At 40.1% G+C, this 19,451-nt stretch overlaps 1 protein-coding gene across 1 annotated transcript; it reads right to left on the reverse strand.

Moving 5' to 3' along the window:
- Positions 1-15,615: 15,615 nt before the first annotated feature.
- Positions 15,616-17,259, reverse strand: LOC136853299 (golgin subfamily A member 6-like protein 24). The gene has a single exon (XM_067128661.1). It carries the CDS (start codon positions 17,257-17,259, stop codon positions 15,616-15,618), a length of 1,644 nt encoding a protein of 547 aa, XP_066984762.1.
- Positions 17,260-19,451: the final 2,192 nt, after the last annotated feature.

Raw genomic sequence — 19,451 nt, forward strand, 5'->3', positions numbered from 1 at the left:
GGAAGTCCTTAGGGCGTCTAATGAATTTTAAAACAACAGACCTTTAAAATATTGCTTAACTTATCCTAAATTTAAATACTGTATGCCTTTTGACCTGACTTTATGTTGCAGTAATTGAACAAACTTTGTGGCCCCAGGTTTTAAGAGTTTATATACTGTGATACTGTTGAAAGATTTTCCTAAGTTTTGTATGAGCTTTACTGATTTTTGTACCTGATTGTCAATCAAGTTGTATAAGTGTAAGTCCACAACGGTGTTTTTAAAAGTAGGTGTGTTACTATTGATATTTGCTTTGCCATAATTCAAGAAGGTAAACATAAATTGTAAATTGGCAAGTAGTTCGTATTTTGTTATATGGTAGTATATTGTAGACAGCGATTGAGGTGAGGTTACTTTTAACTGTAGTACTTTGTAGTACTTTGTAGTTCAGAGTAAGTATTTTACACCCTTCTAAGCTTAAGTGACCAGAAAACCCTAGAATGCAACACTTTGAAGATTCTTGATTTATGATCTTTAACAGCCTATCTGATTCATCCTTACTGTTGATAACCCGGAAATGATACTCCAAACAAAGTTCAACGTAGATCCTTGATTCTGCTTTAGCTAATGCATGGAGAAGATCCTCTACTCCAGAATTCTTTGGATCATTATGAAGTTTAATTACTATGTGCTTTGGTTGTTTATATTTTATGAGACAGCATGCTTCTGTATTGTTTTGGTCACTAATGAACCATCGTTCAGGAATTATATCGCTTATAGTTACAAGGGAAAACTTGTGATAGTTAGCCTTGCGAATAACCTCAAACCACCTTGGGGTAGCATTTGCTTCATCAATTGTACATTGAAATAATTTGATTAAATTGCTTACTTGAACTGCATCAAGGGAACCTTGTAAGATAGGGACCATATGAAGTAAAATTTCATAAAAAATGCAGCATGTTGTTTTGTGATGTACCTCTTTGAAATGTATCAAATAGATTCGTAGTATTTGCTTTGCCCTTGCATGCCTTCCAAACATCTGCTGCATATTGAGCAGCGAAATAGTATTGCTGTGTTGAGTGCAAGAATTGGTAGTTCCCTTCGACAGTGCTAGTAAGAAATTCAGAGAGGCAGCCTGAAGAAAGTATTTGTAATTCATCATACTTCCTTCTCAGCTTGTCAAATGTTGTGTTATTAATAATCAAAACATATTTTGCTGCTGCAAGCTCAAAAGCATTTTGGCATAAATAATCAAACCAAGTTTTAACCTTTCTAGTTGCATCATCCTTAGTGACCATCTCTCTTGTTAGTTTTTTAGCGAGTGATTCTATCTACGATTCTTCCAGGCTTTTATATAACTCAGGAAGACTAATGCCTTTAAATGGCTCTCTCTTAGCCTTGCTCCAGAATTTCATTGCCACCAACTTTTAGGGGGTTTTGTAATTCAGTTTGTAAATTTATATCAAGGCCCCCAAAATAGGACATAAACCTTTTTACATCTACAGGATTGATGAAAGTTTGCGAAGACATCATCATTGACTGAAAGATGTCTTCTGGGTTTACCCCATGCATTGTTACTTCATTGTATTCATGCTGTTGAAGATATTTTGTTATGCTATCAATAAACTCTGGTCTTGATGCTAGTAAAAAGCTGTGGAAAGAATAATTGTTTTTCGTGAGTAATGTGTGAATAAGATCAGTTGCTTCTCTTGTTGCCTCCTCAAGTCCATCTGTTATCCATAATATTTTGAGAGTTTCTATCAACTCTAGAATCTTGTAGGGGTCGCAGCACTTCATGTTACGTGGTAATAAGTCATCTTTAAGTAGTCGTATCACATCCCTTGTGCAGACTTCTCTACATTCAAAGGGCAGAAGATCATATTCTTGAAATTCTTGGATTTTTGCTTTATCAGTAGTCCATAGCCAGTCTAGGTATCTGTAATGATTGGATGCAGTTAATACAAAGTATCTGTATGTCTTTGCTAGTAAACAACTGAAACCTATATGAGAAATTATTTTGTTATTGATAATAAGTGCTTATTCATAATGAATAAACAAGGATCTGTTTACTTGATCAACAAACGTCTAGAAAAAAATTCCATTTGTGAAAAAGAAAGAATACAAAGAAAAGATAGTGCAAGCATGAGTAAAATCAGGTTGGCCTACAGAAAAAGGAACATGACAGGTAGATGAAAAAATATCAGGAAAAACAAACATAACGGATAGGTGCAAAAATATCAGGGAAAACAAGTTAAACAAAATGACTAACCAAAGTAAGTTTGTTTACACGTGCCCTCAAAAATGGCTGACAGAGGCTGAGGCATAGAAACGTTGCATTATATGGTCGACACTACAGGAACGTTGAATGTCTCCTGGAGGTGACAGGTTACCATATTTTGTGAGAAAATATGGGGATGTATGGAACAGTAAATAATAAGTTTGGAATGAATGTGGCTTACACCTGTGTGCTGGGTGGGTTTGACAGAATCTGTACCATGGGCTAGTTTTTTGGCTTTTGTTTTTTGTAATTGTTTTCATAGTTTAGATATACAGTAGTAACAAGAGAAAAGGTGATGTACAGAGTGTAAAACAGCAGTTTGAAAACAGTAAAACCATTTTATTTTGCTCTTTAATTTTTACCATTTTCATTTACGACATTGAAAAACTGGAAAAAATGCTAAAGTGAAACAGTGAATAAGAATGCAACATATAATGATAAAAGTCTTGTACAGGCAGTCCCTGGGTTACGTCGTTCTGGACTTATGGCTCTCGCCTCACGTCGCCGTAAGTGGATTTACGGTGCTGTTAGCCACTTTACAGCACCGTTACCCGGACTTACGACACTGTAAATGCTATATATGCCCATTATAATTATGATGCTTCAGGTTACGGCAGTTTCTGACTTACAGCTCACTGCCAGGGACGGAACCCCCGCCGAAACCGGGGACTGCCTGTATATTGAAAAATTACGTTTGTTTACATTTTATATTACTATATCAAGAATCAAGCCTAGCTAATAGAATTCCTACATGTTCCCCAAATGAATTTTAATCATAGAGAACATCTGCTGAAACCGAATTGTGGGGTCTGATCTGATGAAATACATCCAAAAAATAACAGTGTCAGAAAAGTCAGTAGTTTAGTGTTCAATTCAATAGCTGACACCTGTCACTAACTGCTGAAGCTTTTGTTACATCATTTAAGTAAGTGAGAATGGAGGCTTTAAAGGCTTTGTATTCTATTATTTTAAATTGAAAATATTTTGATGGTGGTAAATATCTAATATATCAAATGTTCTTGCACTGTCCCTGTATGTTTAAATACAATAATTGTTAGTTTTAGCTTACTGATAAAGGCAGTGTATTGTATGAATGTCCTACAAGAGCCTGAAAAAATGAATGACAAAGTAACATGTTTATCTATAAAACTATACTGTACAAAACAAATAAACATACATGCATAAAAAATCAATCCCTCTCTTATCTCAGAGAGAGAGAGAGAGAGAGAGAGAGAGAGAGAGAGAGAGAGAGAGAGAGAGATTAGTGGTCAAACGTTCTGTAAGACAGATTTATTTAATTTGTATTAAAAATTTCATAGATATTTGGCTGTGTTTACATTAATATTGATGTTTGAAAATTTGCAGATCATTTTTTATCAAAAAAATGTATTTATTCATGAAAATACAGTAATTAGTGAATATTGCTCCATGAAAAAATTCGCGAATTGGTGAAAGTTCCCAAGTAAAATTGAAAGATATGTTCCACAAAAGTCCGCGACAAAGTGAAGCATGTAAAAGTGGGGGTCCACTGTAAACATTTATTCCCTACTGTGTTTTGGTGTGTTTGTTCTTTTTAGTTTTCTATAAAAGAAAACTATTATCCCTGTTTTGTCTGTCCATCCACACCTTACTCTGTTCTGCACTTTTTTGTCCGCCCTCAGATCTTAAAACCTACTGAGGCTAGAGGGCTGCAAATCGGAATGTTGATCATCCACCCTCCAATCATCAAACATACCAAATTGCAGCCCTCTAGCCTCAGTAGTTTTTATTTTATTTAAGGTTAAAGTTAGCCCTAATTGTGCTTCTGGCAACAATATAGGATAGGCCACCGCCAGGCCGTGGTTAAAGTTTCGTGGGCCGCGGCTCATACAGCATTATACCGAGACCACCGAAAGATACATCTATTTTCAGTGCCCTGATTATACACTGTAGTGGCTGTACAGAAAACTTGATTGCGCTGAAGAAACTTCGGCGCATTTTTTACTTGTTTGTATATTGATGGTGATCCTTGTGTTTAAGGCCAATGGATAAAAAACAAGAAATACGAAGTTGCAAGAAACATGGCCACCATTGTGACACTGCTGAACCCTTCTAGTTCTTCTTTCCTCATCTTCCTTACCCCTTGCCTCGCTAAGTACTACACCAAACTGAAACTCAAGTCCAAACCTGACAATGATCTTTCACTGGAGGATGTAGCTTTCTCTGATGGGGTGCCCCAACAGCAGTAGTGTCACCCTCAGAAGACTCTGGTTTGGATTTTGATACTTCAGGTACCCATAAGAAGGTGTCATTGTTCAAGTACCTAAGGAAGATCTGGCTATGTCATATCCTGTGGAGCCTTTTGTTCAATGCCCCCTTGACCAACCTGGTACAGGATAGGAAAGAGTTCATAGCTGATTGTCCCAGAAAGGCTAAGGATGATTCTTCAGCTGTTCATATTTGTTTGGGCACTGCTAAGGAAGGGGATCTTCTTGTAGTGGTGGTACTTGTGGTTGCTGACCCTTAGGTTCTTGATTTGGTGAAGTCTTTGGTGACTGTGCTTGGCATGGGGAAAGGGAAGTGCTACAGGTGCTCTCCTTCTTCATCCTATTCCTCTTCTTCCTCGTCATTGGACTTGTCTATTTCTGTCCTGACCCTGAACTCCTACTCGCTGTGGTAGCATAAGAAGAAGGGAAAGTCTAAGGCTTCACCTAACCAATCCAGGTGCACTCACTACAGGGTATTGGACCTGCGGGAGTACCCAGTCACCAGGTGACCAGGTTACTTTGAGCAGAACTGATGCCATAGAACGGGCTCATTTAGACTCGAGGCTTCACTCCTGCTTTATCCCACCAAGGGTGATTGGGTTCACACCTGGATGAGGTAGTGTGTTTTGCTTGCTCTGCTCGGCCACAGTCTCATAATCATGAGAAGGCAGGTGTTTTGGACAGCCCCTCCAGCCATGGGCCCTAGGGAATGCATGTAATCAGTATGCACAACCTGCTTGTTTGGCTTGTGATCTGTCCTGCAACCATACCTGAGCTGTGAGCAGGGTAGGTTTCCAAGCTTGACCTCTTTCAGAAGGCTTGAGGCAGGGGCCTGCAACATCGCCATGCTCAAAATGTTCATACACTACATGGTATTTTTGTGTAGAGTGGTCCTACTCTAGAGAGAGGTCCCCAGTGGCTTCTTCCACCTTTTGTTTGTGTGGTTTCCCATTTGGGCAGGAAGTAGGAGGAGTGGTGCAAGAAGTTGTTGTTCTCCCTGCCTTTGTTCTCAGTTGCAACCAGGTATCAGAGCAAAGGTGTAGCCGGATTAAAGTCAGAACAGTTTTCAGGGTAGGGAGTATTGCTTGGTCCTGTGTTTTCTTCCTGGCCAGAGGCCTGTTAGGCTCATGGGAATGGAGCACCCTAGGGAGTGGATGTTTGGTGGTTTCCTTTGTTCGAAGGAGCGGCAGCTTCTACGTACGGGGACTTTATATGCCTGGATGGCCCTGCTCCTGCTGAACTTCTTGAGGCAGAGCTGAAGCAGCAGTTTGTGGATATTATTTTACTGATTTATTAGTGCAATAATCTGGGTGAAGCAATCAAAGCTTCTTAACAGATTGACTGTCTTGTCAACAAAATTACCTTTGGGTCCAATCCTGAAGTGAGGCCCTTGGTCCAGTTGCCATGGTCTTAGCTTGCTCATGGTGGCTAGGAGGAGGTAGTATATTATTATTAGTCTCATATGGAATCATTTCGCTTCCAGGAGTTGGGTCAGAGTCCTTTGCCAAGTAGATATTTCTTCTGTGTCTTCTGATTTGCCAAGAGAAGTCCACCCTACCGGGCTGATATAATTGTACAACTACTGGAATTTTAAAGACCTCTTGTATATGGTACATTTATGTACACATTGGAAGTACTTTTTTTACCTGTCATGCCATTACGTGTCACCAGCTTGACCTGACCTACCTGCAGCTCCTCCCACTCATCCTCGCTAAGGATCTCCGCATTGTACCCTTCTTCCTCAAACCTATTATTGGCCATCCTTCAACGACCTTTCCAGGTACCTGGCAGGATTAGCAGCGTATCCATGCCGAGGATAATAGATGAACCAATTAAGAAGAAACTGTCAAAACTTGACCACTGTTGGCTCCATTTGCCATATACAGATAGTGCTCGAGTTATGGTAATTCGATTTTGCGATGGGGTAAGCAATTAATACTGATACGACAATATTTAGAGAATATTTTTAAATTTTGCGCAGGCACAGGCAGCAACGTACAATCAGGCAGCAAGAGAGACCAAATTACAATAGACCAACTTGTTTTCATCCAACTCTTTATCCCATCTTCTAGTTAAAAAAGTGAAAGAGAATGATAAAAGTTTTGTTAGTAACGTTATACTCTTGCGTAAATGCATACAGTACAGCCATAAACAACCAAACGAGAAACTGTTGTTTCGCTAATGACCGAATCAGATAACAAGAACTGTTTTGCTTGTATTTCAACCATCGTACGGTAGTAAACAATTCCCATAATTATGTTACAAATCATGGTAAGTAGAATAGGATGGATATATTTTTACATTGTACCCTTATTCACTATGGAGAAAAGATTGGCAAGGAAATATACGGCTAAATTTAAGTGGCAAGTTGTAGCTGAGGTGAGAAAACAGTGTTCAAGCTGCTAATGACTATAAATTATCGTGCATCGGCAAATTGGATGAAACTCGACCTTAAATAAAACTGGAGAGAGAGTATTTTAATCAAAACTACTGGGCATGAAAGAACACATTACTACTATTTTCTGATCGAGCCCCCCTAGACTTCCCTCTAATACTGTCGCTCTGAAGGTGGTCTTACCTCACTGGTTTACCCTCTGTGTGCTAATGCCTCTGTAGATCGCCAGCGCCCTTTGCTTCATGCACTGGCTCTATGGTGGGGGACAGTACTCGATGCAGCTTCCACTGACTCCCTGCTACGGGAACCCGGCTCTGAATGCCTTCACATCTTGTCCACGGACTAAGGTAATGTGACTGGAAGTTGATTGTTCAGCCTCACCATTTTAGCTTTATCCCATTTTTCCACCTGTTCTCCTGTTTCCACAGCCTACCTCTTTGCAGTTCTCCTTTAGAGATGCATGTGATTTTGACTTTAGTGCTTTGAAGAGATCCAGTCATGTCAGAAAAATTATGAGAAAGTCACAGTAATTGATGAGGCAATTTTCTGCCTTGCTTTTTACAGGTGACCAAAGAAACTGGTCGGACGTAACAGCAGTTGCCTTATCATTTTGCAACGATGAAGCCACATACAAGTAATGACCAGGAGACATTTGGAAGGAAAACGCTCCATTGCGAGGAAATGACAACCTGTAATTGATAAACTGTCACGACACCCGTTCATGTGCAAGATGACTGAGAGGCTTCTTCATCCGTACGTGAGAGCCTCGCTGATTCTGAGCATTGAGCAAGAAACACTGATTGCAGGGAGGATAGTTGCGGAAAATTTCTTCCTCATAATTGATATTTCCTGTAGGGTGGTAGTGCCATCAGTGCACCTCATGCAGTGCACTGTAAGCATTACTTAAGGTTCTTTGCAGCATGCCTTCCTTAGGCCCCTAGCTGCAACCCCTTTCGTTCCTTTCATCATACCTTCTTTCATATTCTTTTCTTCCATCTTACTTTCCACCCTCTCCTAACAATTGATTCATATATATGTATATGTATATATATATATATATATATATATATATATATATATATATATATATATATATATATATTTTTCATTGATGTTGTACACATGTATGGAACATAACCTTGGCTGATCTGTCCAGTTTATAAACTTATTCTAACGTTTGTGTTTATAAGTAATATAACTGTATTATTTATTTGTTCAATCTATCTAATGGATGATTCGTTTTCCTCTTATCATAATTCGGGTGGCCCTTCTCTGCGGCTGCCTAACACGGGGAAGCCCTGGGAGCCATCCCCAAGGGGCAGAGGCCCTCATTGAGACACTCACCCGGGTGGGAGGTCCTGTTCCAGAATTATTCCAACAGAATTACCAGAAGGAAGACATATGCAAGAATATATCTAGATATCCGACTATTTGTCCGCTTTGACAGAGATCTTCTATTAGAAGAGTCTTCATCAAGGGACATAGCATACTTGAATGAACTGTGTTCCTTCTTTCTGCACAGCCAGTGTTCTAGATTTTTCCAAGAGAATTACCAGAAGGAAGACATCTGCAAGAATAGATCTAGATATCTGACTATTTGCACACTTTGGCAGAGATCTATTAGAAGAGTCTTCATCAAGGTACATAGCATACTCGAAGGAACTGAGTTCCTTCTTTCTGCACAGCCGATGTTCTAGATTATTCCAACAGAATTACCAAAAGGAAGACATCTGCAAGAATAGATCTAGATATCCGACTATTTGCCCGCAATTGGCAAAGATCTTCTATTAGAAGAGTCTTCATCAAGGGACATAACATACTAGAAGGAATTGAGTCCCGGCTTTCTGCACAGCCAGTGTGTTAGATTATACCAACAGAACTACCAGAAGGAAGACATCTGCAAGAATAGATCTAGATATCTGACTATTTGCCCACTTTGACAGAGATCTTCTATTAGAAGAGTCTTCATCAAGGGACATAGCATACGTGAAGGACCTGTGTCCCTTCTTTCTGCAGAGCCAGTGTTCTAGATTATTCCAAGAGAATTACCAGAAGGAAGACATCTGCAATAATAGATCTAGATATCCAACTATTTGCCCGCTTTGACAGAGATCTTCTATTAGAAGAATCTTCATCAAGGGACATAGCATACTTGAAGGAACTGAGCTCCTTCTTTCTGCACAGCCGGTATTCTAGATTATTACAAGAGAATTACCAGAAGGGAGACATCTGCAAGAATAGATCTAGATATCCGACTATTTGCCCGCTTTGACAGAGATCGTCTATTAGAAGATTCTTCATCAAGGGACATAGCATACTTGAAGGAACTGAGTTTCTTCTTTCTGCACAGCCAGTGTTCTAGATTATTCCAACAGAATTACCAGAAAGAAGACATCTGCAAGAATAGATTTAGATATCCGACTATTTGCCGACTTTGACAGAGATCTTCTATTGGAAGAGTCTTCATCAAGGGACATAGCATACTCGAAGGAACTGGGTTCCTTCTTTCTGCACAGCCAGTGTTCTAGATTATTCCAAGAGAATTACCAGAAGGAAGACATCTGCAACAATAGATCTAGATATCCAACCATTTGCCCGTTTTGACAGAGATCTTCTATTAGAAGAGTCTTCATCAAGGGACATAGCATACTTGAAGGAACTGAGCTCCTTCTTTCTGCACACCTGGTATTCTAGATTATTCCAAGAGAATTACCAGAAGGAAGACATCTGCAACAATAGATCTAGATATCCAACCATTTGCCCGCTTTGACAGAGATCTTCTATTAGAAGAGTCTTCATCAAGGGACATAGCATACTTGAATGAACTGTGTTCCTTCTTTCTGCACAGCCAGTGTTCTAGATTTTTCCAAGAGAATTACCAGAAGGAAGACATCTGCAAGAATAGATCTAGATATCCAACCATTTGCCCGTTTTGACAGAGATCTTCTATTAGAAGAGTCTTCATCAAGGGACATAGCATACTTGAAGGAACTGAGCTTCTTCTTTCTGCACACCTGGTATTCTAGATTATTCCAAGAGAATTACCAGAAGGAAGACATCTGCAACAATAGATCTAGATATCCAACCATTTGCCGCTTTGACAGAGATCTTCTATTAGAAGAGTCTTCATCAAGGGACATAGCATACTTGAATGAACTGTGTTCCTTCTTTCTGCACAGCCAGTGTTCTAGATTTTTCCAAGAGAATTACCAGAAGGAAGACATCTGCAAGAATAGATCTAGATATCCAACCATTTGCCCGTTTTGACAGAGATCTTCTATTAGAAGAGTCTTCATCAAGGGACATAGCATACTTGAAGGAACTGAGCTCCTTCTTTCTGCACACCTGGTATTCTAGATTATTCCAAGAGAATTACCAGAAGGAAGACATCTGCAAGAATAGATCTAGATATCCGACTATTTGCCCGCTTTGACAGAGATCTTCTATTAGAAGAGTCTTCATCAAGGGACATAGCATACTTGAAGGAACTGAGTTCCTTCTTTCTGCACAACCAGTGTTCTAGATTATTCCAACAGAATTGCCAGAAAGAAGACATCTGCAAGAATAGATCTATATATCTGACTATTTGCCCGCTTTAACAGAGATCTTCTATTAGAAGAGTCTTCATCAAGGACATAGCATACTTGAAGGAACTGAGTTCCTTCTTTCTGCACAGCCAGTGTTCTAGATTATTCCAACAGAATTACCAGAAGGAATACATCTGCAACAATAGATCTAGATATCTGACTATTTGCCCGCTTTGACAGAGATCTTCTATTAGAAGAGTCTTCATCAAGGGACATAGCATACTTGAAGGAACTGAACTCCTTCTTTCTGCACAGCCAGTGTTCTAGATTATTCCAAGAGAATTACCAGAAAGAAGACATCTGCAAGAATAGATCTAGATATCCGACTATTTGCCCTCTTTGAAGAGTCTCCATCAAGGGACATAGCATACTTGAAGGAACTGACCTCCTTCGTTCTGCACAACCGGTGTTCTAGATTATTCCAAGAGAATTACCAGAAATAAGGCATCTGCAAGAATAGATCTGGATATCTGACTATTTGCTCACTTTGACAGAGATCTATTAGAAGAGTCTTCATCAAGGGACATAGCATACTCGAAGGAACTGGGTTCCTTCTTTCTGCACAGCCAGTGTTCTAGATTATTCCAACAGAATTACCAGAAAGAAGACATCTACAAGAATAGATCTAGATATCTGACTATTTGCCCTCTTTGATAGAGATCTTCTATTAGAAGAGTGTCCATCAAGGGACATAGCATACTTGAAGAAATTGAGTTCCTTCTCTCTGCACAGCCAGTGTTCTAGATTATTCCAAGAGAATTACCAGAAAGAAGACATCTGCAAGAATAGATCTGGATATCTGACTATTTGCCCACTTTGACAGAGATGTGTTAGAAGAGTCTTCATCAAAGGACATAGCATACTCGAAGGAACTGGGTTCCTTCTTTCTGCACAGCCAGTGTTCTAGATTATTCCAACAGAACTACCAGAAAGAAGACATCTGCAAGAATAGATCTAGATATCCAACTATTTGCCCGCTTTGACAGAGATCTTTTATTAGAAGAGTCTTCATCAAGGGACATAGCATACTTGAAGGAATTGACTTCCTTCTTTCTGCACAGCCAGTGTTCTAGATTATTCCAACAGAATTACCAGAAAGAAGACATCTGCAAGAATAGATCTAGATATCCGACTATTTGCCGACTTTGACAGAGATCTTCTATTAGAAGAGTCTTCATCAAGGGACATAGCATACTTGAAGGAACTGAGTTCCTTCTTTCTGCACAGCCAGTGTTCTAGATTATTCCAAGAGAATTACCAGAAGGAAGACATTTCCAACAATAGATATAGATATCCGACTATTTGCCTGCTTTGACAGAGATCTTCTATTAGAAGAGTCTTCATCAAGGGATATAGCATACTTGAAGGAACTGAGCTCCTTCTTTCTGCACAGCCAGTGTTCTAGATTATTCCAAGAGAATTACCAGAAGGAAGACATCTGCAAGAATAGATCTAGATATCTGACTTTTTGCCCGCTTTGACAGAGATCTTCTATTAGAAGAGTCTTCATCAAGGGACATAGCATACTTGAAGGAACTGACTTCCTTCTTTCTGCACAGCCAGTGTTCTAGATTATTCCAACAGAATTACCAGAAAGAAGACATCTGCAAGAATAGATCTAGATATCCGACTATTTGCCGACTTTGACAGAGATCTTCTATTAGAAGAGTCTTCATCAAGGGACATAGCATACTTGAAGGAACTGAGTTCCTTCTTTCTGCACAGCCAGTGTTCTAGATTATTCCAAGAGAATTACCAGAAGGAAGACATCTGCAAGAATAGATCTAGATATCCGACTATTTGCCCGCTTTGACAGAGATCTTCTATTAGAAGAGTCTTCATCAAGGGACATAGCATACTTGAAGGAACTGAGTTCCTTCTTTCTGCACAGCCAGTGTTCTAGATTATTCCAACAGAATTGCCAGAAGGAAGACATCTGCAAGAATAGATCTAGATATCCGACTATTTGCCCGCTTTGACAGAGCTCTTCTATTAGAAGAGTCTTCATCAAGGGACATAGCATACTTGAAGGAACTGAGTTCCTTCTTTCTGCACAGCCAGTGTTCTAGAGTATTCCAACAGAATTGCCAGAAGGAAGACATCTGCAAGAATAGATCTAGATATCCGACTATTTGCCCGCTTTGACAGAGATCTTCTATTAGAAGAGTCTTCATCAAGGGACATAGCATACTTGAAGGAACTGGGTTCCTTCTTTCTGCACAGCTGGTGTTCTAGAGTATTCCAACAGAATTACCAGAAGGAAGACATCTGCAGGAATAGATCTAGATATCCGACTATTTGCCCGCTTTGACAGAGATCTTCTATTAAAAGAGTCTTCATCAAGGGACATAGCATACTTGAAGGAATTGACTTCCTTCTTTCTGCACAGCCAGTGTTCTAGATTATTCCAACAGAATTACCAGAAGGAATACATCTGCAAGAATAGATCTAGATATCTGACTATTTGCCCGCTTTGACAGAGATCTTCTATTAGAAGAGTCTTCATCAAGGGACATAGCATACTTGAAGGAACTGACTTCCTTCTTTCTGCACAGCCAGTGTTCTAGATTATTCCAACAGAATTACCAGAAGGAATACATCTGCAAGAATAGATCTAGATATCTGACTATTTGCCCGCTCTGACAGAGATCTTCTATTAGAAGAATCTTCATCAAGGGACATAGCATACTTGAAGGAACTGAGTTCCTTCTTTCTGCACAACCAGTGTTCTAGATTATTCCAACAGAATTACCAGAAGGAATACATCTGCAAGAATAGATCTAGATATCTGACTATTTGCCCGCTTTGACAGAGATCTTCTATTAGAAGAATCTTCATCAAGGGACATAGCATACTTGAAGGAACTGAGTTCCTTCTTTCTGCACAGCCAGTGTTCTAGATTATTCCAACAGAATTACCAGAAGGAATACATCTGCAAGAATAGATCTAGATATCTGACTATTTGCCCGCTCTGACAGAGATCTTCTATTAGAAGAATCTTCATCAAGGGACATAGCATACTTGAAGGAACTGAGTTCCTTCTTTCTGCACAGCCAGTGTTCTAGATTATTCCAACAGAATTACCAGAAGGAATGCATCTGCAAGAATAGATCTAGATATCTGACTATTTGCCCGCTTTGACAGAGATCTTCTATTAGAAGAATCGTCATCAAGGGACATAGCATACTTGAAGGAACTGAGTTCCTTCTTTCTGCACAGCCAGTGTTCTAGATTATTCCAACAGAATTACCAGAAGGAATACATCTGCAAGAATAGATCTAGATATCTGACTATTTGCCCGCTTTGACAGAGATCTTCTATTAGAAGAATCTTCATCAAGGGACATAGCATACTTGAAGGAACTGACTTCCTTCTTTCTGCACAGCCAGTGTTCTAGATTATTCCAACAGAATTACCACTAGGAATACATCTGTAAGAATAGATCTAAACATCCGACTATTTGCCCGCTTTGACAGAGATCTTCTATTAGAAGAGTCTTCATCAAGGGACATAGCATACTTGAAGGAACCAAATTCCTTCTTTCTGCACAGCCGGTGCTCTAGATCATTCCAACAGAATTATCTCCTGGTGGCCCTCTGGTGTCCCTCTGGAGGCCTTCTGGTGTCCTTCTGGAGGCCTTCTGGTGTCCTTCTGGAGGTCTTCCGGTGTCCCTCTGGAGCCTTCCGGTGTCCCACTGGAGCCCTTCTGGTGTTCCTCTGGAGGCCTTCTGGTGTCCCTCTTGTGGACTTCTGGTGTCCCTCTCACCTTGAGAGCTCATCCACCTGCCGAGATGGGGGAATCTCGCCAGCCGTTGACTCTCGCTGAGAGAGTTCATCTGTCCACTGAACAACCATTGGCTCTCACTGGGTAAGAGGTCCTCCAACAGGCCAGGTGGTTGGGAAGATCCCCGGCCGATGGCTCTCATCCTGAGAGCTGGTCCTCCTACCTCCAAACATTTATTGGCTCTCACCTTGAGAGCTGGTCCTCCTGCCTCCAAATAACTCATGGCTCTTACCCTGAGAGCTGGTCCTCCTGCCTCCGAATAACGGTTGGTTCTCATCTTGAGAGCTGGTCCTCCTGCCTCCAAATGAATGTTGGCTCTCACTCTGAGAGCTGGTCCTCCTGCCTCCGAATAATTGTTGGCTCTCACCCAGAGAGCTGGTCCTCCTACCTCCGAATAACTGTTGGCTCTCACCCTGAGAGCTCATCCGCCTGCCCACCAGACAGCCATCGACTCTCTCTGGGAAAGTTCTTCCGCCTGCCGAGATGGGGGAATCTCGCCAGCCGTTGACTCTCACTGGGAGAGTTCGTCTGTCCGCTGAACAACCGTTGGCTCTCGCTGGGTAAGAGGTCCTCCGCCTGGCCAGGTGGTTGGGAAGATTCCTGGCTCTTGGCTCTCATCCTGAGAGCTGGTCCTCCTACCTCCAAACAAATGTTGGCTCTCACCCTGAGAGCTGGTCTTCCTACCTCCAAACAACTGTTGGCTCTCACCTTGAGAGCTGGTCGTCCTGCCTCTGAATAACTGTTGGCTCTCACCATGAGAGCTGGTCCTCCTGCCTCCATATGACTGTTGGCTCTCACCTTGGGAGCTGATCCTCTTACCTCCGAATAACTGTTGCCTCTCACCCTGAGAGCTGGTCCTCCTACCTCCGAGCAGCCGTTGACTCTAGCCAGTGAGAGTTCCTCCGCCTGACAAGTTGGGGGAAACTTGCCAGCCGTTGACTCCCACTGGGAGAGTTCTTCCGCCTGCTGGGGGTGGGAAAAGCACAGCTGTTTTCTCTAGCCAGTGAGAGTTCCTCCGCCTGACGAGTTGGGGGAAACTCGCCAGCCGTTGATTCCCACAGGGAGAGTTCTTCCACCTGCTTGGGTTGGGGAAAGGACAGCTGTTGACTTTAGCCAGTGAGAGTTCCTCCGCCTGACGAGTTGGGGGAAACCCGCCAGCCGTTGACTCTCACTGGGAGAGTTCTTACGCCTGCCGGAATTGGGGAAAGCACAGTCGCTGATCATGTCTGAGAAGTTTGTTATCCATTTGAGGGCCTGTTGTCCCAAGACTTGCTCCTAAACTTCGTTGATTCCCTCAGCATCATTTCTTCTATCTTTTCATCCATTGACCTCCACGGCGATGCTATCTCAAAGCTTTGTTTTATATTCTCGTAAGGAGCTCAGGTATCTGCCCTTCTCATCTGCTTTGGTCTTTTCTGTTTTCAGCAAGTTCTCCATCTTCTTTCCGTGATGGAGAGCATCCTTAAGTTTGTTGGACATTTCTTGTATCTTCTCATCCCTATTCTTGACCTCCATGGCAAATTGATCTCTAAGCTTTTTTTCATATTCTTGTAAGGAGGTCAAGTATCTGTCCATCTCATTTGCTGTAGCCTTTTGTTTTTCAACTAAGTTCTCCATCTCCTTTCCATGATGGAGAGCAGCCTCAAGTTTGTTGGACATTTCTTGTATCTTTTCATCCCTATTCTTGACCTCCATGGCAAATTGATCTCTAAGCTTTTTTTCATATTCTTGTAAGGAGGTCAAGTATCTGTTCATCTCATTTGCTGTAGCCTTTTGTTTTTCAACTAAGTTCTCCATCTCCTTTCCATGATGGAGAGCAGCCTCAAGTTTGTTGGACATTTCTTGTGTCTTCTTATCCTTATTCTTGACCTCCAAGGCAAATCGATCTCTAAGTTTTTTTTCATTTTCTTGGAAGGTGATCAAGTATTTGTCCATGTGATTTGCTCTAGCCTTTTGTTTTCCAACTAAGTTCTCCATCTCCTTTCCATGATGGAGAGCAGCCTCAAGTTGGTTGGCCATTTCTTCTATTTTCTCATCCCTTTTCTGGACCTCCACAGCAAGGCTATCTTTAACCTTTGTTTCATACTCTCTTAAGATCAAGCATAATTCTATCTTATCTGCTCTGGCCTTTTCTGTTTCATAGCAGTTCTCCATCTCCTCTCCATGATGGAGAGCAACCTCAATTTGATGTTCCAGTTCTTCTTTTTCACATTTCCAATTTTGTTTTTCGCATGAGAGATCTTCTATTTGACGATTTTTTATCATAATGTCCTCTTCCAAGGCTCCTAGCTGCTTATCTCTTCTACCTGCTTCTGCCAAGAAATGCTCCATCTCCTTCCCTTGAGCCTCAATTTGATCTTCCAGTTCTTTTTTTTCACGTTTCCAATTTTGTTGTTCTTTTAAGAGATCGTCTGTTTGACTATGTTTGAGCAGCAGTTCCGTTTCCATGGCTTTGAAGTACTCTCCCAGCGTCTTATCTCTTCTATTTGCTTCTGCCAACAAATTCTTCGCCTTCTCCCCTTGACTGAGAGCAATCTCAAGTTTGTTGGCCAGTTCTTTTATCACATTATCCCTTTGCTGGATCTCCGCTTCATATTCATTTCTAATTTTCGTGTCCATCTCTTCAGCTTGCTGTGCCATTCGGTCCCTCTCTTTGAACAGCTGTTCTAGTCTTGTGTTTTTTATTACGTTCCTCTCTTCGAACAGCTGTTCTAGTCTGGTTTCTCCAATAGCCTGTCCTTGTTGGTGTTGCTTTTCTTTTTGATGAGATATCCATTTATTATAAACATATAATCCAACAGAAGCCATCATAGTGCCGCCAATGGCAAGTGCAGCAGTAACTCCTGTTGGCCATCCGCCATCCGTCACGGGCCATCCGACATCCGTGACGGGCATTCGTTCCAGATTAGGTTCCTTCGGTAAGACGAATCCAACATCGACGACATTAGGCACTGGTGTTATCACAGTATCAGTGGAAACGAATTTCTCCATAACCGTAGCCGCTTGCTTACAGCTCGCAACCAGGCCAAACAATGGACATAAATGTTCACATAATTTAAACATACTGAGAGCTTTACTATTCAAGGACCATGAGCTTATCCATAGTTTTTAGATTTCTTTCCTCATTCTCTGGAGGAATCCCCAAGAGAGGAGGAAGCCCGTTTGGAGTCGAGCCACGAGTCCGCAGCCTATAATGGATCCTGAAGACTGATTTGAAGCTCAAAAGTCCGAATTGATAAATATGGAGACTTTTTCCGGATCCAGCGTTGTCTCCAGGAGGCGCTTGGATTTTGTGGGAGGGTCCGGTGATCCCGTGCCTGAGGAGTGTGGACATGAAGCTGCTGAATCATTTATATCAAACGAAACGAATTTCAGGAGATATTCTAAATACCACTTCAAACGGGCGATGCAGACCGGAAATCCGGATATCTTCAACTGTGCCCATCGCCATAACAGTTCTTTGCAACTGAGGCGATGGAATTGTCACTGAGGATAAATTAATAGACACAGCGAAATATCCTTACGTAAATTACATAGAGTTTCAAGGTCTCGTATTTTTCGTACAAGATTTTAGGCATGCCATGTCTATATACTCGTGGCTCAGTAAGAAAACGATTTATAGGTAAATAAAAATAAATCTTTTGGACTCTGGCTCCACTCTCGATTCTGACTTCCAGTAATTCTTATTCTCTTTCCCTTGGCAGAGGCACCAAAATCAATTGCATTCATTGACGACAATAATTGTTTTAACAGAGTGAACTATTGGTTGGTTTAGGGAATACGAGATCCGGTGACTAAGTGCGGTAGTCAAAAATTTAGAAACTTTGGAGATTGGGCGTAGGGGACCCTAGCCTCTAAAGACATGTTGGTGGCAACTCCATTTTCCTTGAGAGACGAAAACGGGTTATTGTTTTATATAATAACATTCGTGTCAAGTTTAGAAAATTAGAATTAGGATTGTGGAGTTATTTAGGCTCATTGAAACCAAAGTGTTAGCGATCTCTTTCTCTCTCTCTGACAGATTTGGAATTCATATACATATATCCACACACACACACACACACACACACACACACACACACACATATATATATATATATATATATATATATATATATATATATATATATATATATATGTATGTATATGTATTATATATTTATATGTAATATACATATATATGTATATATATACATATATATATATATATATATATATATATATATATATATATATATATATATATATATATATATATATAACTTATATGTAGTCATACACACATAGACACACACACACACACACACACACACACACACACATATATATATATATATATATATATATATATATATATATATAAATATATATATATATATATATATATATAATTATATGTATCGTACATATGTATATATATCTAATATGTATGTGTGTGTATGACTACATATAAGTTGATATATATACATATGTTTATATATATATATATATATATATATATATATATATATATATATATATATATATATATATATATATATATATATATATATGTGTGTGTGTGTGTGTGTGTGTGTGTGTGTGTGTGTGACATACTCATATATATATATATATATATATATATATATATATATATATATATATATATATATATATATATATATATATATCTATATTTATATATACATATGCATATATATCTACTTATATGTAGTCATACACATGCACACACACACTTACATATATGGTTGTGTGTGTGGATATATGATATGAATTCCAAATCTGTCAGAGAGAGAAAAGAGATCGCTAACACTTTGGTTTCAGTGCGCCTAAATAACCCACAATCCTAATTCTACTTTTCTAAACTTGACACGAATGTTATTCTATAAAAAAATAACCCGTTTGCGTCTCTCAGGGAAAATGGAGTTGCCACCAAAATACGTCTTTATAGGCTAAGGCCTCCTACGCCCAATCCCCAAAGTTTCTTAATTTTTTACTACCGCACTTAGTCACCGGATCTCGTATTCCCTAAACCAACCAATAGTTCACTCATGTTTACAACAATTACTGCGCGTTGTAATCGCGTCAATGAATATATTTTGGTGAATTTCAAGTCACTGGCCCCTTTGGTGGCCTTGTTCCATATGAATAGGGTTCATCTTCTGAATAATAATGATAATAAT

Source organism: Macrobrachium rosenbergii, chromosome 27 (genome assembly GCF_040412425.1).
Source record: "Macrobrachium rosenbergii isolate ZJJX-2024 chromosome 27, ASM4041242v1, whole genome shotgun sequence".
Classification (NCBI taxonomy): Eukaryota; Metazoa; Arthropoda; class Malacostraca; order Decapoda; family Palaemonidae; genus Macrobrachium; species Macrobrachium rosenbergii.

Excerpts from the sequence above, each read along its gene's own strand:
- LOC136853299 (XM_067128661.1), bottom strand. The coding sequence starts at position 17,259 with ATGGAGAAATTCGTTTCCACTGATACTGTGATAACACCAGTGCCTAAT.